The 26302-nt window shown below is 39.7% G+C and overlaps 2 protein-coding genes across 5 annotated transcripts in view; one reads left to right on the forward strand and one right to left on the reverse strand.

Moving 5' to 3' along the window:
• Positions 1-409: 409 nt before the first annotated feature.
• On the reverse strand, positions 410-12763 carry SKP2 (S-phase kinase associated protein 2). Of its 2 annotated transcripts, XM_059874087.1 has the most exons (10): positions 12624-12763; positions 11565-11821; positions 9871-9982; positions 9466-9609; positions 8851-8985; positions 7548-7646; positions 5935-6062; positions 4276-4327; positions 3522-3629; positions 410-2403 (listed from the first exon to the last, which is right to left on the reverse strand). In XM_059874087.1, exons 1-10 carry the CDS (start codon positions 12629-12631, stop codon positions 2190-2192), a joined length of 1257 nt encoding a protein of 418 aa, XP_059730070.1. In that variant the 5' UTR covers positions 12632-12763; the 3' UTR covers positions 410-2189. The 2 variants fall into 2 exon arrangements, with proteins under 2 accessions (XP_059730070.1, XP_059730069.1); XM_059874086.1 differs by lacking the exon at positions 12624-12763 and having other exon boundaries at positions 11565-11901.
• Positions 12764-12805: 42 nt separating this feature from the next.
• The window catches only part of LMBRD2 (LMBR1 domain containing 2), a 32922-nt gene continuing 19425 nt past the window's right edge, over positions 12806-26302 (forward strand). Inside the window, exons 1-8 of one of the 3 annotated variants that reach the window (XM_059874083.1) lie at positions 12806-12946; positions 14045-14101; positions 19425-19651; positions 20086-20165; positions 22252-22347; positions 23226-23393; positions 24243-24453; positions 25931-26005. In XM_059874083.1, the coding sequence (XP_059730066.1) occupies positions 19478-19651; positions 20086-20165; positions 22252-22347; positions 23226-23393; positions 24243-24453; positions 25931-26005 (804 nt within the window). In that variant the 5' untranslated portion in view covers positions 12806-12946; positions 14045-14101; positions 19425-19477. Of the gene's footprint in view, positions 12947-14044; positions 14102-16361; positions 16424-19424; positions 19652-20085; positions 20166-22251; positions 22348-23225; positions 23394-24242; positions 24454-25930; positions 26006-26302 lie in introns of those variants that run through there. The other 2 variants (XM_059874082.1, XM_059874084.1) reach the window with 2 other exon arrangements.

A 26302-nucleotide genomic window follows, 5' to 3' on the forward strand; every position in this document is an offset into this window, starting at 1 on the left:
CAGAGACTAATCAATGTAGCAGGTTCTGTTATGGAGTGCTTAGGGCTACTGATCATGGTATTTCCTACCTTAGAGTAGCATATTTCCTACCCTTAGGAAAGGGACAGTTGAGTGCCTTATCCAAAGGGCTTTCATGTCTATTAAAGCTGTCATCACAACTCTTAAGTAGACAGGCAACAGTGATGCTGATCCCCTTCCAACGCTGAACCTGCTACGTAAAATTTTTCCTTCTAGTTAAAGGCCTAATACTGTTCCAATCCTGCACAGGGCTTTAAAGCATAGTCTAATAAATGCTGAAAGAATTTTTGATAACACTCTGTCCTTTCAACCACCACTGCTTGGAGAAATTTCTTTTTGACCCATGACACAAAGTTGGTGGTAAACCAGGGAAAGCACTCTCCATCAGCCATTCTGTACAATAAAAGAATTTCTTAGATCTTTATTAAAGGCATGAGAAGTTTCATGGAGTTACACTGTGCATAAGGCGAAGAATTTACAGTAATGCTGTGCTGCAAAGATTTACTTTTTCTTCTTGAAGTAATTTAAGGTATAATTCTAAGGCAGCAAACTGAGGAGGTAGAATATTCTGTATCCCTCAACTTCCTATCACTCCTCCAACTTTCACAAGGTGTGTTCCCATTTACTCCTTCATAAGGGATACAAGCTCATTATTAACACCTGTTATTTACACTGTTAAATTTAATAAAAACCAAACCAATTTAGGTTAAAAAGATAATGCTTTATTTACTATATTCTAGAAAGTCAAGTTAAATACCAAATTCTAGTACTCATACAATCTTTCCATAGTAAATAATCTCTTCTGCACTACCAGGTATTCATTCCTGAATGCTTTTTCTCAAGAAAGCAATAGGAAAAGCTGTATCTATGTAAAGGCCTACAGTAATATATTGGCTACTCTTAAAAACATCCATGAATAAATTCAGCTGCTTGCTTACTGCATTCATGGGAAAAACAGCAGCATGTTTATGTTCTACAGAGGGTCCAAGTTTTGCCCTAGGAATTATCAGCTAAAACACCTGCTGGAACATTCTAGGCTTATGCATGAGGAAGGACCCTGATAATACATGCAAATGAAAGGTTCATTTAAAATCATTACCTGTCCCTATCCTTTATTTGGTTTTTTTTCTTTTTGGACAGTTACTTAGCTTCTCCTATGACTTTAAAATTAAAAACAACACTACACAATAGTGGTTAGTGATACAAATACAAGAAGCGAAGTGGTACTACAAACAAACTAATACAAAAAAGAAATTTATGTCTCTTGATAGCACCAAAGCATCTCTCCCTTTTAGCATTCTTACACAGCAGTCCCAGGTTCTGGTTTTTGGTCATATCTAGAACTCCTTGAGGCCTCCTGCTGCAAAACTTCTACCACTATATCAGTTGCACTTGAAAGATCTTAGAGAAAGTTTTATCTACAATCAGGCTCACAGAAGCTACATTTAGTTTCTGTAATATGTAATCAGAAAACCCAGGACCACAACATGAAATAATGGATAACCAGCATCTATTTTTACAGATGTTAATTTTGAACAGGCTTCTCAGACTGTATTTGGCTAAAAACGAAGGATACTAAAGACAAAAGTTTCCTCTGTGGCCCCCTAAATGAAAACTTCGCTATAGCTCCTCTATGCTGCTTAACTTGTAAGGTATTGAGCTCTTAGCTGCTTCTGTGTAGATATCCCCAATTTACTGTTTTCAAGCTTGATTCATTCATCCCGTGGTACCTTTTTTCAGTTATGTAGTTGAATAGATTTAATATCGAAGTATTCAGTTTGAATTCCACAAACTCCTTAATAAACCTTACAAAGATATCTGGCACCTCTGCAAGCTGTTCCAGAAGCTGCAGATAGTTGCTAGAGGCTGACATGACTTATCAATGTAAGTATTTGATTTGTACTTATCAAATCACTTGCCGGTGATTTGTTTCATATTTTTTTTCAAAGATCCCCTGTAAAAAAGAAAGGCTGAAAGAAATATTCTGTAATTGCTCACAGACCATCAAATTTCTAAAGGCTTCAAGAACAAAAAATTGATATAAAATATTAAGAAACAACATTAGGGTGTAAAACCAAGTTAGACAGTAACAGTACTATGATAAAAGGTGCTCCAGCACTTTTTTTTCCCTAAGGAGCTTGTGTCCATGGCATCAAGTGCATTGCACTCGATCACAAGAAACTAGGATTTCTCAGTGTCAATCTGCATTTGATGCCCCAAATCTCATGGCTCTTTTTATTGCCAACAGTTGGCCTTGCAATGCTGGTAAAGTGTGAACCATTGATCTTCATGTCGGGTAGTGCTTCCTCAAGGAGCTGCAGGGAGCTATCAGTCACTATTCCAAATACCTGAAGAGTCTTCAGTGTTCGAATTTCACCAAGCTCTCTAGAAAGAGAGAGACAGGAAGTTAACCTTGAAACTAAAAACATTTTTTGGCATTTTTCAGCCTGTACCCAAGCTACAGAACTCCATTTTTACAACTTTTTTAGAAGAGGGTAAATGACTTAAGCACTTATTTAATTGAAACTAGTACTCAGCACTGATACTTGAGCAAACTGGATTAATAAAATACTTTTTTGTTAGTCTCTCTCACAGACTGAAAACAAACTGATTCTTCCCCTTTCATATCCTTGGACTTAAAAATCTAGAACAAGTGAAGTAAATGGCACAGATGAAGTTCCAGGATGTGGCTCAGAGGATACAAGCCCCTGAGCACCATCAATCAATCCCCAATTTGTAGCAATATTTTGGTGAGTAGCCAAACCCAGCTTCTTGATTGCTTTACACTTTCCCAATCATCATCTGAACTGTGTATCCTACAAGCAAGTACTGGACAAAATCAAAAGGCTGAGGCACATGCTGCCACAGCAAAGGTTCTTCAGATCCTCATCTTCAATAGCCCTGTTCCTCTCAACCTTTTTTCTTGTTGTTAGTGACTTCCTTCCTTCCTTACTTTCCTGAAAGTACTGGGATTGAAAGCTTCTTTACTAATAAAAGGCAGAAGGCCCTCATGAACAAGTCACTCTAAGCCATATTTGAATCACAATCAGTAACTGGTAAAGGTGCACACTAAAGAAAATATACACAGCTTACTACCCCAGCCAGTACTGTCAACTCTGCCAGCTGCTCCAAACCTTCCTCCACACTCACAAGTCTGTGACTGACATCAATACTGGTCACTGGCAGGACTGCAACCTCCCATGCCAGCAATGAGTACCACTGGTATAATGCCACTAACAGAAGACACAAGGCAAGCACAGAGCAGCCAGTTCCATGAGTACAGACTGCCACCACTGAAAGATTGTCTCAGCTTCATTCCAGTGTGGATTCTCAAAGGGTACAGGTTCTAATGGACGGGTTATTTTATCTCAGTTTTATTCCCAATTCCTCACCATTAAGTTTTTTGAAACAATATTTGCAATTCTAAACCTAAAATAAAGCAAATTTAAATTAATTCAACCTCTGCATGAACAGCAAACCAAAGCTAATTAGAGGTTACTTACACTAAGGCAGCAGGTGATATCTGGTAACATCGGCTAAGGCACAGGTGTTGTAGGAACACAAGTTGTTTAAAATACTGGAAGCACTCAGGCTTTAACATCATGCTGTCACTGTACAGAGAACACATTAAAGAAAGTTTTAAGTACACAGTAGCAGTAAATTTGCTATTTTGAATATTCAACCAGAGGAATTCACTGAATATCAATTTTTTCTACCACCAAAGTATGCTTTCACTGACTATGGAAGCGACCCATCTCTCATGTATGTGCTGTGCATGCAAAGGGGCAAGTGAAGCCAAAGTTTCTCTTCACGCAGTTACTCTGCAGCAGAACTTGTGCCATAAATAGCAAGTTCTCCATAGATTTCAAAATACTGTAACTTACTAGGTCAAAACCAAAACATACCTTTTTTAACAGTTATATGGCCAAGTAACAAATTAGTATTAGAGATAAACCCTCTCTAGGATGCTAGGCTAATGAACTGTAGGCATCTAAATACCTCCTTCCATTCCAAACCTTTCAATTACCATCTCTTGTTAGTTAACAAATCCTGTAGATACCTGACATTTATGCTGGGGTAACAAGACATCTTCAGTTACTTACCTGCTCCAGATTAGGTCATGCCAAATAGCAAATCTTTTGTAGGTTTAGCTTGAATAGTATTTTCTGGATGTGCAGTGCTACCTACACAACCTTTCCTCAGTGTTAATCCCCTGAACCACAAGGATTTAAGGACTGGCTGCAAAGGTCTTCTTACCTGAGATCTAAATGGACAAGCAAAGGACATCTCTCCACCAGTGTTTTCACATCTGAAAAGAGGTCACACAGAGTCAGTCCCTCTTTCAGTAACAACATGGACGTGCTTTACACAGCCTGCTGATGTCCACACACGTTCATTCATATGTTTTTTACTGGAACCCCACAACCGAAGCACAATTTTTAAACTAAAAGATTAAGAGTTAGAGCAGTCTGCCTATGAAGATACCTTACATGGACTTCTTTTAACCCTCAGCAAAACAGATATATTTAGTTCAGCAAATTATCCCTAGAAGTCAGTTGCATCAACCATCAACTTAGGAAGACAATAATTCAAATGATATTTTTGTGAAATCTACTGGAAACAGAGTAAAGGTGAGCTGCCTGAAATACCTACATGAAGTGGAAAAATACTGAAAATTCTCCACACATCAAATATCCTTTCAGAGCACCAAATCCTTTAGGCATCTCCACTTTTACCCACAAAAAATTCTTATGACAAAAAGTTATGTTTTTTCTGATTTAAACTGTAAATTTTTTACTTTCTTTCATTGTCTGCAAGTAGCACGGAATCAGCTGTAGTTCAGATATTACCTAAAAGCTGTTGCAAGGTGCCCAACAACATGCAATAGAATGTTATTTCAGAATTCATGTGCAGAAACTAAACAAAACAATACCTTAATTATGATGATTAATGTACTATTCAAATCTTATGCCTGATAAATTGCACTGAAACAGAGTAAAGTCACTCAGAGAAAGTGTCTGAAAAACAGAAGAGGTCAGCACATGGTCTCTGATGGTTCAGTCAGAGGACCCAAGGTTCTCACATGGTTCAGTCAGAGGACCCAAGGTTCAAATTCCTGATGTGGAGAAGATTATGTAGCATCTTTGTTTACGAGTTTGGGGCTGAGATAAGATTTGCCTGTTTCCCCACAAAAGGAATGCATGGGGGGGGTCTCTGTGATATTTAAACAGAAATGAGAGGTCACCTCCTGGCACGCCATCCAATGCCCTACTGTCATATTCACTCATTGCAAAAATTAAATTCTCTTTACCACAAAAGGACTTTCACCCTTTAGCTATCCTCTTGTTCATTTTGATGTACCCTCCCACAAATCTTAACTTACCTGCATTTTCTATAACCCTCCACTTAATAAAACTTTTCTTCCTAGAACTAGTAGCAAATAAGTGGTTAAATGTTGATTGCTAAGACAATTTAATTAACTCATATCTGGATGTCAGTCTGAAACTCAAGCACATACCATGACTGCTTTCTTTTAGAAGACATTTTCAGCAGACACAATAGCAGAAGCCTTAAGAAAGCCTTCCAGATACTGTTCCTGGAGCTAATTCATAGCACACAAAGTTGTGCTTCCAAAACTTAATTCACAAGTGAAGTGAAGAAGCATTCAGCTGAAGAAGAAATTAGTTTTCACTTGACTGTTCCTAAATTAAGAAGAAAAATCATCTCGCCCTTCATGCCTGAGCTAAAACTATGAGTAAGAGTCTCTGACAGCAAGAACTTCAAACTATACAGAGCACAAAAGTTACTGTTAGTACATGACTCTTCTATACAAAGATTGAATGCCAAGCAGAAGAAAATGTGAAGCCTACTGCTTCATCCCATAGTGGGATAAAGGTTTGTCACACTGCTGTTTACCTGCTATTTGTAGATTCTCTCTGTATCCACTTAAATTTAACTGGGTAATCTTTGAAGTAACGTGATTGACAGCTGCTTTGACATGAGTGGCTGTGAATTCACACCAGGACAAGTTCAGCTCCTCCAGCCTACACACAGACAGAGTTGTTAACAAGAATGGCTGAAACGCAGTTCAAGTTCTGGTATTTTCTATTACAGTTGATACTTTTAAAGCAAATACTTGTAACATGCCATCCGCCAACTTACTGTATTCATGACTAGAAATTCTAGTATTTCAGTAATTAACCACTAATGAACAGAGCAGGTTACCCAGTCAAACCTGTCTCTGGAGATTTTCAAGATCCAACCAGAGAACATCCTCATCCACGTGGACAGTGCTAATTTTAGACACTGGTCTGGGAAAGGAGTTAAAGTGACTTCCCAAAGCCACTTTCAACTGGAATGATTCAGTAATGGCTTAGGAAGTAAAGGCTCTCTCCAGGAACTGCCACAAGGAGACACTGTCTTTTCATTGGGTTTGTGACCTGAATCTGTTACAAATGAACAGATGGTCACATTGAGAGGAAAAACTACCATCCATTATTAGCATTGGTCAGATGACCAATTAATCCTAATTAGCATAAAATAATTCATAGTTTTATATAAACACTGCTCATGCTGTGAGCTCAACTCTCTTTACGTGCTTGATTACCTATAGCCTGTCACCATGGGGCTGGGACAAAGTATTGTCCTGTGTGCAGGTGTTGTAGCTGTAACCAAGGGACAGAGACACAGTGAATGCACAACTAGAGCATTTAGCTGGCACTCTCTACATAAAATGAAAAAACAGTGAAATTGCCACTAGCATTCCTAGGATCAGATTTGCCATCTGGTATTCACTGTGCACTGCACAGACTGCCATCCCCTGAAGAGCTCATGATCAGAGTAATCAGACCAAGCAACAGAAAGATTAAGGCTTTGGCTGCCCACTAACTTGCAATTTGATTAAAAAACATGCTTTTGCAGAAGGAATGATTATGTACATTGCCCTGCAGGTCACAGGAAGTCAGCAGAAAGACTGGGATATAAATCCCAAATTCACTGGGGTCCAGTTCAGTGACGTTCTGCCAGCAGATGGTTTAATCACTGGAACTGTCAATCTAAATACAGCCCTTCATAAACTAGAAGGTTACTGGAAGGATCATTCTACCACGGAAAAGCACAGTGTTCTCTGCTACTAATGCTGTATACTCTGATTGCAAAGGGAGCTCTGGAACTCCACTTTGCAGTTCCAAAACACACACTTGGTCTTTGTGAGAATCACATACTATTTTCATAAAGAAAATCAAATTTACATGATATCAAAGGAAGATGAATTGAGTTTACCCACTCAAGAAGATGATTCAGAAAACTAATGAAAAATGACTAAAGTACATATTTGTTACTAAAGAAGAAAATAGCTTGATGGAAAGAAATTACCTGATGATTCAGCTAATAATCAACTGTAAGGCATTTAGGACCAAAACCAGGCACATTAAAAAAAAAAAAAAAAATAGATACAAGAGTAACTGGGATGGCCAAGGAAAAAATTAAATAATTTGTTTCAGGAATAGCAAAACCTGCTTTTGTCTTACATAGAACAACTGCTCAACATCAGCTCCAAGGCTTCTGCAGAAAACCCTGAGCAGCCACAGAGATTTAGTCGTATCAAACTGGGATTTCTAGCAATGCTCCTGTAGAGAGAAGAAAAAGGAAAAATCTGATAAAACTTAAATGCTGGAACATTGCTTGCTTTGCTAGGATGTGACTATTTTTAAGACCTAATTTCCTGGACAGGGAATTGGTCATTAAACATGAAGCACTGCATCTTTAATCAGCTGACTAACCTGAGTCACTAAGGGCCTAAACTCTGTACTTGCTGCATCAAGGCACAACACTGAAAGGGATACTTGTCTATGTACTTGACACTGCTGACAAGTCTGCATATTTATAAACAACTAAGTTTACAAGGAAATGGTTTCTTTTCATCTTCTCCTGTTGTATGCCAATAAACATACATCACAGCTTATCAGAAATTACTACAGTTCTACAAAAGACAAAGCAACCATCTAATTTCTGATGTCACCCCTCTGCAAGATGGAGGTTATTCCAGGACAAAATCCATGTCCAAAGCACAACCCCTGAATGCATTTGTTTGAAAGACTAGAGTACACATGGAGTTAGCAAAACCTGGAACACTCAGTATGCACATTTGTTCAAAAGGCAATAGAATTCCATCATTACTGTCTGATTAGTACACAATTTTCTGATAGTTTTAACTGTTACTACTGATAGTTTAAAAAGCCAAACTATACTGGTTTATTTGTATTCTGGTCCCCCTCTGTGGAGTGATGAAGGCATCAGAAAACCAGAGTCTCTGCCATCTGACCTATGGTCCGTGGCACCTCCATGATCCCCTGGTGTGAAGGAACAGGAGGCTGACTACACACCCATTAGTGTCCTTGCAGCTGAACCAAAAAACCACTTCATCTGCTTGACAGAATCTGTAATCTTCCAGGACTTCGTAAGTTCAATAAAAAAGTGAGCAGCAGTGCAGAAGCACAATGGATACCTGGTGAGAGAGCTACTGAGAGCCTGCACACCAAACACAAAGTTCTCTTGGGAGCAAAAAAATGGAAAAATAAAAGTAGCTCTGCTGTACAGCTTAGCTGTGGGAATATGGATACATAAACTACAGAGAGGTGAATAGTTTCTCCAACCTCCTGCTGCTCTGGGGAACTGGGAGGAAAAAACACAAAACTAAATGGCCAACTTAAACTGGTCCTTTCAAAATATGCCCACAATGAACAACTTTCCACTGCATTCTTTCATTAGCCTACACAAAATGATGGCACCAAACAGAAGGTTTTACTGAATATTCCCAAACATGTCACTCACTTAATGATGCTGTCAGAAAGCACTAGACCCTCCAAGCTGAGGTTCTGCAGCTTTTCACACAGACAAAGAATACTGTGGAGATCTGCAGCAGACACTGTGCAGTTTGACAAATCCAGGTGCTGAATTTTAAGAAGACTAACAAAAAAAAAAAAAAAAAAAAGGAGAAAGGTTACTAAAATTGCATTAAAATCTGCTCCATAAATTCCCCACATCACAAATATATCCCATACACTAAAAGCATGCACAATTTGCAGAAAATATTTCTACAGATTCCTCATAATACCTGAAAGTCTATCCTGCTGGAGTTCAATTATTTTTTTGACTGTACCATGTAAAAATGCTGGAGATTATGATAATTCAGGCCTGTACAAGATACAAACTGCAAGGGCGTTATGGTGCTTGATATTAAAAAAAAAAAATCACAAACTTGGTTTTAAATAACTGACAGGTGAGTGCAGATCCTCTTGTTTTAACACATGCCTAACCACTGATCAGCTCTTCTACACTCCAGACTACAGCACCACCACTGCTGCTGGTTGCTATTACCTTAAAACCAAAAACACACAGACTCAATATTTGAGTTTCAGGATCCAGAACATGCAGGAAAAGCCTTACTTGTTTGTTTTAAACAACGGATCCCCAATGCAAGATCTCGGGCAGCGGAATACAGTAACACCTGCAGGCAACAACTGTCCAAGCACTCCTGGCAGCAGATTCCCTCCAGTCAAATCAAGAGTCTGCCAGAGAGATTCATCAAATCTGGGACATAGAATTTTATTTGTTAGTGAGTTCAAATGGGTAACAGGTCAAAGCTTTTTGGTGTCAAAACAGGCAGAGAAGGGAAAGCTATTTCAGAGACTACAATAATGTTAAAACATGTGAGGCATCTTTTGGTTATACATACCTACATATGGTCTAAATTAAATTATATATGTAAAAATAAGATGAGAACCAGAGCAATTAATGGTCTATGGAAACAAAGATTTTCCTTAGTACTAAATGAAGAGAAATAGTACTTACGAAAGTCTATGCCATCTCTTGCAAATCATAGAAACTTTCAGTAAATCCTTTAGGGGCAAATAGGCAAAGATTGCCAGAAGCAATTCATCTGGAAGTGCATCCAAAGAAATACCTTCAGGGAAAGAGGAAAGCACGTTCTAGTTAAAGCTGGTTTATTTTTGCCTGCTGATCAGATGCCTTGTGCGTCTGGTTGTTAAAAGCCCCTCTACGGTTTATCTGTAGGCTATACATCAGCCTACATCAGACATCAGCCCCACTATTCATCTCCTGGCAGCTCATCATTGCAGAATGGTATTTTTACCCTCTTTACCTGTAATATTCACTTTGCATACAATATTCCATTACAGTTCCCGTAATGCAAATGTTCCCATAATAGTCACTTTGTATCCATAATAAAACCATGGACACTACTTACATACTCACTTGGGGAACAAGAGCATCTTAGTTACTGCCTTTGTAGTCTAATGTTTATATGATTCTGTGGGGGTTTTTTCCCCCTCTGCTGAAATGCCCACTCTTCCTGTGCATGCAAGGGTCCCAGAAGGGAGCTCAAGGTAAGCCATGCTTCTGTGTCATACACAGAAAAAATCAGGTAGTACAAATTGCTTCCTAAAACATACATGCAATCACCATTCCAGGAATTACGTGAAACAATGTGGTACAAATCACAGCTTCTCTCAGGGCTCCAGAACGTGTCATGATTCACGTGGGTGATTTCTGGATGGTGGAGCTCAGTAACAGCTGCCTTTAACCCACCACGGCATCTTGTATAAAAACAGCAATGTCTGAAGGCATTTCCACCTTCTGTGTGGCAGCATAATGTCTGGGGAGAGCTGCTTATTTATTTTGCATCCCATACTCATCCAGACTAAAACCACACTTGATACCAGGGAAAGGAACCCAGTATTCTATAACACCCCTTTCAAGAGTCCAAGAGACCTGCTCTTTCCTTTTCCAGCCTGCAAGCTTCCACCCTTTGATGGCTTACCCTGTAGCTGTCTGGCACAGTCCCTCATGTTGCTTGTTTCCATCAGGAGCTGTGCTGGCACACCTCAGCCTGCACTCTTTACTTACCCTTCTCCTCCTGCCTTCAAACAGGTTATTTTTGTATTGATTTTGGTCTTAGACTGATTGATTTTACATTGTTTTTTCTCTGTCTTCTTTAACCAGCTAGTAACTAGAGTGAATGTTGCCAACAAACTCTATCACACTTTTACTTTGATATTAAACCTACCTTTGCTGCTGATTCTTTGAGCGACCTTAAAACACTGATTCACAACACAGCCCTGCCGGGCCAAAGTGCCACCTATGTCCTACACACAAGAGCAAACAGGCACAGGACATGCAGCACAACCCCTCAGCACAAACACACAGGGGTGTTAGGCAGCACAGCGTTAGGCAGCAGAGAACCATGCATTTTCACACGCCACAATTCTGGAGCCAGACACACCACTCCTGCTTAAGGGCATACATAAAAGAGAATTTATCATCCCAAGCCTGAAAGCCGCTAGATCTAAAAGTGACATTCTGCTGGGTAAGAGCAAAAGAACTAAACAATAAAGCAGGGCGGACTTGTGATGCCCACTCTCCATCTCTACGAAAGGGCAAGCATTCCCCCGCCCCAAACTGCTTGTTTTGAAATTGGTGAGGATGGAGAGCTAGGTCTGAACACACCTGGATCAGGGGGACAGTACCTGACTCTGCCTCTCGGAGCAGCCATGGCCGGCGCACGATAACAAAGTCCTTTTCGTTGTCCTTCACCTTCTGCCTTTTTGGAGGAAGACAGGGCGACGACACCAGCAGGTCCTGCGGTGTGTTTTCATTGCCCAGCTTGTCTTTCTTAAGGGCTGACACTCCCATACCCGAGAGAAGCTCCGAGGTCTTGCCGGGGTCCCATTCCAAGCTGGTGGAAACATTAGTGCTAGAGGATGGGATCTCCTGGAGGTGCTTTCTGCAGGCACAGCAAAACACAGAGGCTCTGAGGGTACTGCCAGACTGACACCAAACACAGGATGGGGATTCTTGAAGCATTTCAGTCACACGTACTCCACATCCACAAGCAGGGCGACTAAGTCTGGGATCTGCGGGCGCTGGAAGCACAAGCAGCGGCCACAGCGCAGGCGTGTGCTCGGTCTGGCAGACTTTGGGGAAGAGCCCGCCAGGGATTGAGCGCGCCCCGCTCCCGGATGGGGCGGGCGGGGGACCGGGGAGCAGGGCCAATGGAGGCGGCGGGATACGGCAGCCTCCCAACACCACCGACCCCGGACACAGCCGCGACAGCACCGGGCAGAACCCTCGCACGGCGGGGAGGCAGCGCGGATAGCGGGACGGGATGCCCGGGCAGGTGGGGGGAAGCTCTCCCCGCGGCTGCCGCCAACTGCGGCCGGGAGAGAGGCGGCCTAGGGATCCCGCGGATCCCGCACCCCCGCCAGCCCCAAGGGAAGAACCCCCCGCTCGCCCGGGACCACCCGCGGGACCGCACACATACGTCTGATCCCGGCACAACTCCCACGCCCAGGAGCTACTTCCCGCTCCTCGGTCTCACACCCGTTCCCGGGGCTCTCCCACGCAGCCCCTCAGCCACCCCCGCGCAGCCGGGACGCCCAAGGGGATCCGCGAGGGCTCCCGCGCAGCCCAGCGCCACGCGGCTCCCGCGCAGCCCAGCAGCGGTATTCGTACGCCCGTGTCCCGGCGCATCCCCGCATCCTGGTGTTCCCTCGTCCCGGTGTTCCCGTGCTCCGGCACTCCCGTACCTGTACATGGTGCTGGGAGGCCCACGCGCGCCGCCGCGCGCCCCGCGCCTTTCAGCACCGCGCCATCCCGGCGCCGGCCGGAAGACGCAGCGCGAGGGAGGGCGCAGAGGCTGCCGGGAGCTGTAGTTTGCAGTCCTGTACACGCCCAGAGGCGGGGCCGTGCCGGGCCGGCGGCGGCGGGCGGCGAATGGCGGCGGCTCCGACGCGGAAGAAGCCGGGAGCGGCTGCCGCTCCTTGCGCCACGCTCTGAGCCCGGTGCTGGCCGGGATGGCGGGCGGTGGAGCCCCGCGGGGGACGCGACGCTGAGCGGCGGCTCGGCCGTGGTGAGACGGCGGCGGGCGGGACGCGGGGCCGGGCGGAGCGGCGCCACAGTGCCGAGTCACGGCCGGGCCGTTCTCTTGAGCGGAGACGGGAGCCGGCTGGGAAGCGGCAGCCTCCGGGCGCGTCCTCTGTGGCAAGGGCGCGGAGGGAAGGATGGTCGCGGGGCAGTGGTGGGCGAGGGTGGTCCGTTCGTTTCCAGGCTCTTATCCCGAGCATTGCCCTCCCGTCAGGGACCCCGAGCACGTAGCGCGGGGCGGTGCTGGTTCCGTGTCCCTGGAGCTCGGTGCTGTGCCGCACAGGCCTGGCGCCGGGGAGCGCTGGCACGTTCCACCGTGGAAGGTTTTCTCTGGGAACACCTGAAACCGCCCGTGTGTGGCTGGTCCTGACCCTCACAGTGCTTGTTCAAAGCCCGCCGTCTTTTCACACCGTGTTTCACAGCCTGCGGGACTTTCAACATGCAGCTCTTCCTGCGTTTCTTTCCCCCCACCCCCCCCAAACTGCTTGTTTTGAAATTGGTGAGGATGGAGAGCTAGGTCTGAACACACCTACAGCCCTGCTCTTAGTCAACCACTTGCTTGCAAATGCTGTCCTTTGTTTACTGCATAACGATGGAGAGACGTGCCTGTAAAATTGAGGATGGTAATGGAGCCCGTAGCGAGGACTGCACAGCTTTTAGTCACATACAGAGAATGAGGTGACTCAAATTAACATCCATATAATCTTTAAAAAAGTATCTTTTAAACGTCTCCGCTTTTAACTTAAGTCACGGAACAGTTGTTCAAAGATTATTTAAGCAGATAATCAGACGAAAGAGAGGAGGAGTTTTGGTTTAAAAAAAAAAAGCTGAGTTTATTTCACCTTTTCTGCAGCCCCTTTTTTCTTTGCAAATAATGTTACTCTTCTTTATTAATGTATGGGAAATCAAAAGATAGTTTTGTGGAAAATCCCAGTATTTTTTACAGTCTGGAAATTAACAAACAGTCTGTTTGCCTGAATGCAATGTTGGGTAGTAGTCATGTGACAGCCTTGCTGACACCTGTTTTGTGTGAGTGCATTAGTCTCGTAGCCCAGATAGTGATTTCTTTCTGTTCTTTTTTTAGATTCTGCATGCAACTGTACAGTGCTTATATTTGATTCTATTTCAGTTCCTCTGATAAGTGAGTTTTCTTCTATGTGTTGTTTTCAGCATACTTCCCTGAACTGTTTGAAAGCTTCAGGCTCTGTGGTACTTAATATATTAAAAATTTGACTTGATGATCTTGGAGATCTTTTGCAATCTTAAAGATTCTGTGATCCTTTAGTAGAGGACAAGGCAGCACCATGTAAAGCAAATGAGCTTGCTTGTATTGGAATGCAAAAATCTTAATGTTCCTTGGTCAAGCATTTGTCTTGCATTTAGTGCTACTGTGCAGGACCTAGTCTGCAAAATCGGAGAGTACTGGTATTTTGGGTGGTATCAGCACAGCATTTTATTTTTTTTCAATTAGAAGATAGAAAACTTGTTTCCCTAAACATTGAACTATTATCAATTAAATATAAATTGGTCTATATAAATTAAGTGTTTAGTCAACTTAAAGTTTTTCTTCATTACAAAACAGTTGTACTGACAGGTACTAATAAAGTATCAGTCAGTACATAGACTGACTAGTGTGTCTTATAAGAGCAAAGCCATGCAAATTGCTTTCTTCACTAATTTCAGAGGTTGTTTCTCTCAAACAGTGCAATCAGATAATTTCTCTGGTTTTCTTGGGCAGTTTGTGGCTATTTTCTTTCTTTAGATAGCTTTCTCACTGTACAGACATAAAGCACCTCTTTGTTTTCTGTTTATAAATACTTACTATTTCCCCCAGACTGTAAGGGCCAGTGTGTAATTATAAAGTAAATGGAAAAACCCAAACCAACCAAATAAAAAAACCCAAACAAAACCCACGATGCCACCCATCCCCTAAACCTGAAACCGACCTAAAATAAATCCCCACAACACACTATGCAGACTTGAATACGGAAATAGCTGAAGGTACTACTTGTGTTGTTTCTTTGCCTCTTGTTCTTCTCTCTGTATGAGTTCTGAAATGTAAGTTAGCCCATTTTCTTGTTTTAAGATGGAAGTATCAAGGATTCTCAGTGTGGGGCAGTTCTGTCAGTACTAAAAGCTGTAATCTACTACTACATGTCTGTAGAGTGAAGTCTTTCTTTATGATTCTTAGCAGCATAATTCTGCTGAGGAGGGCAGGCTTCAGAAACCAAACACTGGGTTTTTTTGCCAAGTGAAGTGTGCTGGTAATAAGAATATATAATAAGAACTAGCAGATTATTCTCTGACAGAAAGGCAGAAGGTCATCATTGAGCTGGCCATTGACATATTGCTGGAGATAGCAGCTTTTGTACTTGTAGGTGAGCTGGGAATTCAGCTTGAGGTGGCAGATGCTGTTGCCCAGATATGTTTTTTTTGGATGTTAAGGCTCTCAGTTCTGTTGCTGACTGTCTCTGATAATCCCTTTCATAGTTTGGCAGCATTTTTGGTGACAGATTTTCTTCAGACAGATGTAGTTATGATCTTTAAAAATACAAAGTAAGTTGTTTTTCAAGTGTTTCAGCTGAAATATCCAAAATGTCTAGAAATGCAGCTTTTTCAAATTTGTTCGATATCTACCTGAGAATGCTTGAAGAACAATAAAAAAAAGTCTTTAGTATTCCAGAAATGTCTGAGGTACTAGACAGGAAAACCAGAAACATGGTGGCTATCTTTATTAGTAATGTTTGAAGGACAGGCAGAGCTACAGATTGGCAGATTCTTCTTCTTCTTGAATTCCTGAAAAAAAATTCTGGTGCTAAAGCTATTTGTAAGTACATAGAATAAAATAGGTGAGTAAAAGACAGCATCAGTTTGTCAAGGACAAATAGTTGAAGTAATCAAATCTATCTAAGTAATGACTGATAGACCTTCTGTATACAAGAGGATCAGTTTATAATCTTATGTATTTCTTAGTAGGACTTTGATCGTTCCTTAGGATGTTTTTTCTTGGGAAAGAAAGCTGGGAAGAGCTACTGTTGTGGCTAAGGAGGCCATTCCCTTGTCAAAAACTTTAATGGTTTTCAGAGTTTCCCTAATGAAATTGTACGGTAATTAAAACTATAGAAGGCACAAAACTACCAGAGATCTCAGGTCTTTCTGAAAGTGGTAGTGTAAATCAAAATACCTTAAAGATTTGGAAACTTGCAAGGTGGGGAAATGGGTACAGCTGAGCAGAGTTTTGTTCCTGTGTTAAGCAGGAGCAATCAACCACAGAAATACAGGATAGAGAAGTAGTGTTGTGTTTCCTGGAAGGAAAGAATTTGGAGGCCTTAAGAAAGCTGAATTTGTGAAGGAAACATCCTATTCCTATTTATTCTTTTTAGTATAGGCATGTGCAGCAGTGTTTAACATCTCTTCAGGCCTCCTTAGGCATTTGCTGGGAGACTGGCAGAATCCTTCACAGGTATGCTTTACTCTTTCTAGCCCTTCTTTAAGAATATAGTACTGGGGTGTCTTTGTTAAATTTGGTGCTGTATTAAGGCTCTAAGAAAGTGTGGGGTTTTTCACCCTCTACTGTTTCATTTAGTAACTTGAGATTTCTGTACCAGGCAGAGTAGTTAGTTCATTTGTAATGTAGATGTGAGGGCAGTTACTCTTAGGTTGGCAGGGTAATTTAATACTATTGATAGCAGGGAGTCTGTCATATAAAGGGAATTAAGCCTGAACTTAGCCCTTTATGATGCATGCAGTATTAGTAGCTGGGTAAAATTAAAAACTTAGCTGATTTTGTCTGTGTCTGAAAAGAAGCAGGAAAATCCTAAGCTAGCACAAGAGCGTGTCCTTATATTTTATTAGTTAAGTTGCACTTATTGTGCCAGAGTTTCAGCTTTTAATCTTATTTGTATTAATCTGTAGTTGCCTGGTTGTTCAGAAACTGAGTATACCCATAAATACTTCCCTCACCATTCACGGTGAGGGCTCTTGTTACTTTGTCATTGCTTTAATAGGAGCATCTTCTAAGCCATTGAAGGTTGTACAGTACGAGAGAGCTCTCCTGAAGTGGCTATTTCAAGGCAACATTTTTTTAGTGATTCTGGAATTTCAGTCAGCTGATACTAGGTAGCCGTATGCCAATAGTGAAGTGGCTGTCTAAATAAAGTGATGAAACAGGATGATAGGTAAGAAGCTTACCTTTCTTTGAGCTAACAGCCAGGTTCAGTGGCAAGTGCTGCTTTCCTCAGGAAGGCATGGCTTTATAGCCTGCAGTAATGTATTTTAAGGCCTGATTCTAGTAGCACAGGTCCTAGATATGTCTGCACTGTTGAGTTGGACTTAGTTCACCAGAAGAGCTCCTCTCAAGCATTGCATTTCTCACTTTGTCGATTTTCTTCCATTTAATCTTTCTATGTGGAGAGCTGGTTTTAAATAGTTTATATCTAAAATTTTTAACTGTTATTTTGAAAATATGTATACACTAATTCAAAACAACTCTGTTATTAGTCTCAGTCTTTTGAAAAAACAGGTCTTTCCTTTTGTGTTTTGAGATTAAAATAGGAACCAGAGAAGAACATAAAGATGTAGTTTACTGATAACTGCAAAGTCACTTCTGTCTTTGAAAGTGAGTTAAGTTGTGGTAGGAATCAATTCCTTCTTTATTTTAGCATATTCAATACATTCTTATAATACTTTTGGAAGTACCCTCATGATAGTAGTTGAGTGCAGCATCTTGCACAAAAACTTTTTACCTTCTGTTTTGATAGAAGCTTTTTAGGTGTAACTGTAATAAAACTTTGTGACTAATGAAGTGTATCTGTATAATTTTTTTGTTTACATAGGAAAAGGTGTGGCTGTAATGGGCATGAAAAGCTGCATGCCAGTAGCAGTGCCTTAATGGAGCTGATTCATAATTGTTATTTTATTTTTGCTTCTGTGGAATTGGCTGCTACACTGTAAATTTAAAAGGCTTTTCTGAGGAAACAATAATGGTACAGTAGAGCAGTCAAGGACTTGCTTTGAATAAGTGATTGAGAAATAGGTGAGATATCCTGAGTTTTTAATATACAAATTATTTAGCTAGAATAGGGAATAGAGAGATAGTAAGGGGGTGATTTGTCCTAATGGAAGTGTTGATAGTTTCATAAACACTTATGATGAAAGGCAGAAAAGAAGAAGTGTGTGAATCTTTGACTAGAAACAGGAAGGTAACTCGTTGGGGAGAAAAAAAGAGTCACAGAATAATTGTTTGTTTGTGTCCTCAAGGTAGTAATGGCATCACAAACTGTAGAATTTTTTTAGTGTAAATAAGAGAGTTTTCCCTGCATAGTGCCCTGAAGCTTAATAGATTTGCTTAAGCAGTTGACTGAGAAATTAGTAAAAGAAATGGTTCACTTTACCAAGTTCTAAAGAGATTTAAAAGTAAGTAGAGGGGTATTTCAGTTAATAGCATTTCTTTTAAATCTCCAGGAAAATGAAAGTACTGAAAGTCTTAACAGCAAAGTCATAGCAAAAACTATTTCACTTAAATCAAATCAGCGAAATGTTAGTCTTGATGGAGAGACAAGTCAAATTGGCCACAGTAATAAACTTTTTTTTCTTTTTTTTAATAATGCATAAAATGCCTTTGATAAAATGCTGCTTATTAAAAAGGTCTGAAGTAGTTTAAATAAAAATGTAACAAGTCAGTGAAATTTTCTGTAGTGGGTTTGTGCAGCACACTGTCCCTCTGTGTCATAGCTTGTCTGTATGAAACTATATGAACTTTATTAGAGTAGTCCTGACTGTAACAGAGTAATTAAACACAGAAGGACAAGCAAAGCAAAAATACATCGTGGCAACCTATACCAAATTAATTGAAACCCTTGTTTCTCTGAATAGCACCGGAGGAGTAGGAAGGTGAATTGAAATTCTTGAAATTTCAAACCTCAAAGAGGTGCATTACAAATAGACTAACACATTCTTTGCTGTGTTTTTATGCTCTATTAACTCTTATGTATAGATTTTAAATATGTATTTGAGGTACACTCCATTAAAATGTTGTTCATTAACTATCCAGAAATATTTTATTTAAACATTTAACCCTTTTTTAAAATTAGTTGATTGCTTCTCAAAGGAGAAAAAAAGAGCAGAATAGATTTTCATCTTGAAAGTTGTCCTGGACCTAAAGTTGGGCTAGTAGTCTATTTAAGGACAGAGATTTGTCTCCTGAATCTGTTGTACATCATGGTGATGAACAGGAGTTGTCCTAATATGTAGCTGGAAACTACAGTATTGTGATGATATGTTTTGGTTTCTTCAGAGGACTTCAGGGCACCTTGCTGAAAGTCTTTGGTTTTGTCTGATAAGAATCCTGGTCACATGAAGTGTGAAAAGTTTGTTAATATTTTTAAAAGTGTCCATAGAACAACTCTTCCATGTAAATATCTTCCAGAGATTTTAATGTAATTAAACGTCTTTTTGTCTTGTAGTTCTGATCTGCTTTCCCAAGTGAGTGTGGTGTGGCTGGGGCCAACATTTAATAATGAGTGGTGCAGCGTTGGGCCTCGAGATAGTGTTTGTCTTTTTCCTGGCCTTATTCCTACTTCACCGGTATGGAGACTTCAAGAAACAGCATAGGCTGGTGATCATAGCAACATTATTGGCTTGGTATCTCTGCTTCCTGATTGTGTTCATACTGCCTCTGGATGTTAGTACGGTAAGAAACGGACAGGACTTCCTCCTTAATTGCATCAAATGTTTATGGTATTTCTCTAAACTTGTGACTGCAGGAGACCATGTTGTAGAAATACCAAATAAATCTTCCATCTAGTATCTTAATAAATTAAACATGGCAATGCTTTGTGTTCATAATTAATTTTATTTTTTTGTTGGTCTCATCAGATAGCAAATCTATTTTAAAATTTCATTATTTGTTTGTAACAATTTTTTTCATCTGTTTAGGCAGCGTAAGGACACTTTCAGCGTTTTACTTACTTGACTGCTGATTACATGTTGATTTGAATGTTTATTGGTATAATTAATTCCAAATGTAAACCTGGAGTACAGGAAATGTCTTTAAAATAAGACTTATTACTTTTAAATAAGTATTATACCTCTTTGGTCACTGATATAAAATAAATTGTCTTTTAGACTATTTATAATCGATGCAAACTTGCGGTTAACTCCAGTCCTGCAGAAAGTAATGGCTCTTATGTTACTCTTGCTCCAAGGTATGAACTACATGTTTTTTTCTTTAGACTGTATTTTATGATTTTCTTTTTTTAATTGATAGCATATTGTGTTTTTAACACTGATGAATAAGTATTTTCTGTGTGATGCAAATTTTGAACTTTGTAAATACACAGGACAGTGAGGGAAAAGGTGATGAAAGGTGTATCTTTATCTGCTGGGGATAATTACATAGTAATTATGTAGTAGTTCTAGGTGGTTACCCAACTATTCTTTTTTAATGTCACTAGAGTTCCTTTTTTTTTTTTTTTGTTAAAGCAATAGGACTAAGCTTTTTGAGCAATCCTGGTTATGAGGAGAGGCTTTGATGAATGCTTGTCCTTTACAATCTTAAAGACTTTAAACCTTAAAATCTAATTTTATACCGTTAATTTATACCATATGAATGAAATCAGCTGCTTGTCTTATATGTCGGGGGCATATCTAATTGCTTCTTATAATTACTTATATATGGTAATTGCAGTTAATCCCTAACCATGAAGAAGTAGACTAACGTGGGCTCTTTCTGTGGCTGCTCATCCATTAGCCTACACTGGCTGTTTCCCCACATTATTGATGTGAGCAGTGTAGTTATCTGTAAAATGATCTGAGCCTTTAAGATACCAGCTAATATGTCTGTGCAAAGTCTTGCCAGTCTTGCTGCCCCAAAGAGGGGCCTGAAAGAATGGTGAAATGATAGTCACACAATATGGCACCCTATACTTAAGACCACCCAGTGGATGTTAATTAAACCTATTTAATTATATACACAATTTGAAAACTATTCAGTAACCTTTCAATTTATCTGTAGCTTCAGACAAACTTTTTTTCTTAGAATCACAGAGTTGATTGGTTTGGGTGGGAAGGGACCTTAAATATTATCCAGTTCCAATCATCTTCCAGAAGCAGAGACATCTTTCACTAGGCCGGGTTGCTCCATCCAACCTGTCCTTGAACACTGTCAGGATGGGACATCCAAAGCTTCTCTGGGCAACCTGTGCCAGTGCCTCACCACCACCACAGTAAAGAATTTTTTCCAAATCTCTAATTTAAACCTGCCCTCTGTCAGTTGAAAACCATTGCCCCTTGTCATGTTACTTTGCCCATATAAAAAGTCAATTTCCTTTCTTTTTATAAACCCCCTTTAGGTACTGGAAGGTGCTCTAAGGTCTCCCTGGCACCTTCTCTTCTCCAGGCTGAACAACCCCTGCTCTCTCAGCCTGGCATAGAGGTTTCGGCAGCTCTCATAGGAGCGGTGCTGAAACCTTTAGTCATACTACCTATCATTCTATCTTAAGTTGATAGTTTTGAAAATATTTAGGCTGTGCACATAAAAACTTACGACTCAGGCTTAACTAGTTTGACCCTGGAAAATACCAATTACTTCTCATTAGGTAATCTCATCTAAGTTGACTTTATTGCCCCTTGACTCACCCTTGCTTCATTACCCAGACAGGTGTATGGATAAAAAACAAACTGCCTTAGTTTAGATGGACACCTTTCCTTTGTTCTTTTTTTTTTTAGTTTTCTTTAAAGGGCTCATAGGACTTTTCTGTCTTCTGTAGTGAACATTATTTGGCAGAAGAGTATTGGCTTATTGAATCAAAATTTATATGACTGACTTAATCCAGCTGGGTGGCAGAAGAAACAACTAATAAGTTCTTTGCATGACTAAGTGCTCTAGATGATGATGTGCCTAAATATTTTTAAAAAACCTGCACTAACTAAAATTTAATGCTTCTCTGTTTAAACAAGTGATCTTTCTGTGCATGAAATAATTACTACTGAAAACCAAAAATTGTAATCTTAAAATGCTTTCTTGAATAGTCCTCTTCAGTCTTGGAGCTTCTGGGTTTTTTTCTCTAAGAAAGATGTCCTGTTCATTATTTGTGGTTAGGAAAACGATAAATATTTCTAGTGATTCTTCAGTTTATTTATTTGGGAGACGGTTGATTGTTGACTATGTACTTCAATAATATTGTACTACTTCTATGTTCTTTTCAAAGAACTTTCTAGATAGGAATTTATAGAAGTTGCGTTTTTATACTCGGGGCTCTACAACTAACAATAGTCTTTACATTGTAACAGCAAGCAAAAATGTTTCAAACCCTGGAGTTATATTCCTGATGGAATTATGCCAATTTTCTGGCGTGTTGTGTATTGGACATCTCAGTTTTTAACGTGGTAAGTAAGGCAAAATAATATGGCAAAGAGTATGATACAGTTTTTGAATGGACCATCTTAACAGTCATAGCATTCTTTAAAAATGTGTATCAATCAGTATGGAAAAGAGCTTTTAAATTGCATATTATTTCCTAGTAGTGAAATTTCGGTAATAATACTATAATAATTTAGTCATACTCTTTTTTTTCACTTGCTTCTATGGAAGCAACTTTCAGGTGGCAGCCATTTATCCTTGGTTCACTTTTGTAGTTGAAACTAAGCAATTTTCATGTGTAGCTGTTTATGGATAGGTTGTCTGAAATAAATGGGTTATAGGCAACCAGATAACAAAATAATTCCATTAATAATTTGGGTGGTTTCTAAGTAATATTGTAAATTAGTTGGTTTTATCAGATATGTTGCACAAAGCATAATTTTTATGCTTTAGATACAGCTAGAGAAAAAAGATTTGTATATGGTGTTTTGGGTTGTCTGTGCTTTGTGCGGTTTCTGATCAACCTGTTATCAGATAATTATTTTTGTAGCTTCAAGGATATCAGGGTTGGTAGTTCATTCTTATTTATCACAGATTTTCATAGCAAAGCTAACTGTATTGTTTTTATCTGCAGCTTGTGTAAGGTTTGCCATCAGACAGGTACATCTAGAATAAAAACATCTAAGTAGCTAATTTCTTAGAAGCTTGGGAGACTTAAAACTTTAACACCCCTGCCTCAGTAACCTGACACTGCTAAAGTTCTCTTTTGGGGAGGTTGGTGGTTTGGGTGTTTGGGAGATTTTTTTGGTGGGGGTTGGTGGGTTTTTTGTTTTGTTGGTTTTTTTTTTGTTTTGTTTTTTTTTAATTGTCTGATGTGGTTTTGTTTTGTTTCCTTTTCTCCTAGGATTCTACTACCTTTTATGCAGTCATATGCTAGATCCGGAGGGTTCTCCATCACTGGAAAGATTAAAACTGCTTTGATTGAAAATGCCATCTATTATGGCACTTACTTGCTGATTTTTGGAGCATTTCTAATATATGTGGCTGTAAACCCAAACTTCAATTTACAATGGTAAGAATAAGGTTGTAAACACTTCCATGAGTTCTTACAGAATTGTCATAGATAATTTCTTCTGTGGATGAAATTGTTCTTTCTGAAAAAACTAGTTTAAGTCATGATATTTTGCTAGTCAGTTAGAAAATTATGCTAACTTTTTTTATGAAAGGGGCTTTTTTCACTATTTATAGAAATTTGGGGTTTGTTTTCCTGATTTTGATAGGTACAGCAGAGGAATCCTCTTGTATTTGCAATGGTGCTTTTTTTCCATACAAACACATTTGCAAAGTTAGTGCAGAAACTTCCAATGTTTTCAGAACAACATATTTCAAAAAATCAGTATTTCCTGGTAGTGCATCTGAATACTGTAGACCTTAAAGGTGAAAAGGAGAGTTTAATTAATTGACATCTATAAATTGCTTATAGTCTTCCATACCAGATGGAATAGAAATTCAATCTGAATACAAATTTCTGAACACAATATTCTGAATACAGATCTTGGGTTCTGAGTTTGTATTTTACAATGACTGCCATTATGCTATTTTGACCTTACTATCAGTAGGTTTGGTAAGTTCATGTTATTTCCTAAGGGAACATATTCTTTTAGGAGAGCAGTTTCTTTGAGAACAAACAAACCAGTTCTTATCTGCCATCCATAGTGGGTAGAACAGGAGATACAGGAAAATTGTGGTGGCTTTAAATATGGCCAAGCAGCAGACTGGCTCCAGGCAAAAATCTAGGTGATACCGAGTCTGTTCCTGTACACTTGAAAGCCATATTGGTACTTATACAAGACTGGTTTCTTGCAGCCAAGATAGGAGGATGTTGTTTGTTTGGATTTTTTATACTGTTTTGTTTCCCTAGGAACCAGCTTCAGACTATTGGAATAGCTGCTGCAAACACATGGGGTCTATTCCTTCTTGTGTTGCTTTTGGGTTATGGCTTGGTGGAAATCCCTCGTTCTCACTGGAATGGGGCCAAGAGGGGTTATCTACTGATGAAGACTTACTTCAAAGCTGCCAAACTGATGACTGAGAAAGCAGATGCGGAGGAGAATTTAGAGGATATTATGGAGGTAAGTAACTAGCTTTCCCTGTGGAAAAAAGTGAAGGCGGCTGTTAGTTGTGCCTGAATTCATTGGTGTTGGTCACTTGTAGCATGAGCTTACTGTAAAATATCTGTAAACTGAGCAAATTATCATAGTGTGCTACTTGATAACACTTGATCCTATGCAAAAGTCAAAACAGAAATAGTCCTTGCTGTGATTAACTTAAAAGTCATAGCAGCTTGATAACCATTATTTGATGAGTCTGTTCTTTTAGTGACACTTTTGGAGTAGTACTGGTCACTAACAAATAAAATTTCAGAGTGAGCTTGAATAGGTAGTGTATAGATGTTTCACTAGTGTTAAAATTGTGTAGTTCTTTTATGCTCTGCTCCCAGTGTGTTTCTGGAATCTTGAGAAGAGTTTCCAAATTGTGGGGCCACAATTACATGCTCTTTGAGAAGAGAATATATAGATAATTGTTTCTTTCAAAGTTTCTTTTGAGACCATTGCTAAATATCATTGAGCAGTAGGCTCTAATGTAGTTCACTAACAGAATGGAAATCTAGCCCTTTGAATAGCTATTCCTGGTTCTTCTGCTGGGATACCATGGCTTGGAATAATACGTGTGAACTGTTGTAGGATAGGGTGGAAATTCATCTTATGTGTTATTTGTACTGACACATAACACAAATAGACTCTTAATCACATAACATTAATAGAATCTTCATTCATCTGTTCATTCTTCATTCAGCATTTTGAAGAAACTGCTAAAATAGTTAAAAACATCTAAGTGGGACATAACTACAAAACTTAATAGAAAATAAGCAATGACAACCCTTTTTTACCAGGATAGCACTTAAAACAGGTAGACTATTTCCACTGGAGGGGGCCAACAACAGTCATTTGATGCAGCTGTCCGACCACTTCAGAGCTGACCAAAAGCTGAAGCAAATTACTAAGAGCAGTGTTTAGAAGCCTGGAGAGGGAGATGCTGATCTCTTTTCCCTGGTAGCCAGTGACAGGGGATGCCTGGGGATAGTTCAGAGCTGTGTCCAGAGAGGTCCGGTCTGGACATTAGGAAGCAGTTCCTTACCACAAGGGTGGTGGTTAGTCTTACACTGGAACTGGCTTCCTAAAGTGGTGGTCTGTGCCCTGAGTCAGTCACTGTGACTTACTCTTTATGTTCTTTTTATCTGTAACTTAAACAAGAAAGTCTTTTCAATTTCAGCCTTCATGCATAGAAACCAATACTCCATGCATTTTTATGGTTGCATATTTGTACACCGCTGTTCTTTAAAAAAAAATACATTAAGTGTTCTTTACAAATACTTCACTTACTTTTTGAGATATTTAGTAAAACTATGGCTTTTAGGAGGCTGTATTTTTTTAAGCTTCGATGGCTGAGTGTTGGGAGGGCTGTAACTCTAATGAACCAGTAAAAATTTATAGTTAATGTAAAAAATTTTTAATTCTTAAGCTACTCTGTTATTTTTTCTCTCAACAGGAAGTCCGTAAAGTAAGCGAAAGTATCAAATATAACCACCCCTTGAGGAAATGTGTTGATACTATACTGAAAAAGGTAACCAATTGCTCATCTTCAACCATAATTATTCAATTGGGAGGAGGTGCTTCCTGCACATACTGAATACTTGTACATTATTTTCTTTTGCTCTTATTATAAAATCTCAAGTAGACATCTTCTGAGTTTCTGTTGAGACTGAGTTGAAATTGTTTGTGAAATATTTTCTTATGACATATGGAATTATCAGATGTATTTTGACATAGCATTGTAGAAAGAGAGAAAAATGTATGCTTAGAGTGAGCTTTTCAGTTGCATGAAATGCCCCAAACTTTTACAAATAATTAGCAAAAGCTG

The sequence above is a fragment of the Haemorhous mexicanus genome, chromosome Z, assembly GCF_027477595.1.
Source record: "Haemorhous mexicanus isolate bHaeMex1 chromosome Z, bHaeMex1.pri, whole genome shotgun sequence".
Lineage (NCBI taxonomy): Eukaryota > Metazoa > Chordata > Aves > Passeriformes > Fringillidae > Haemorhous > Haemorhous mexicanus.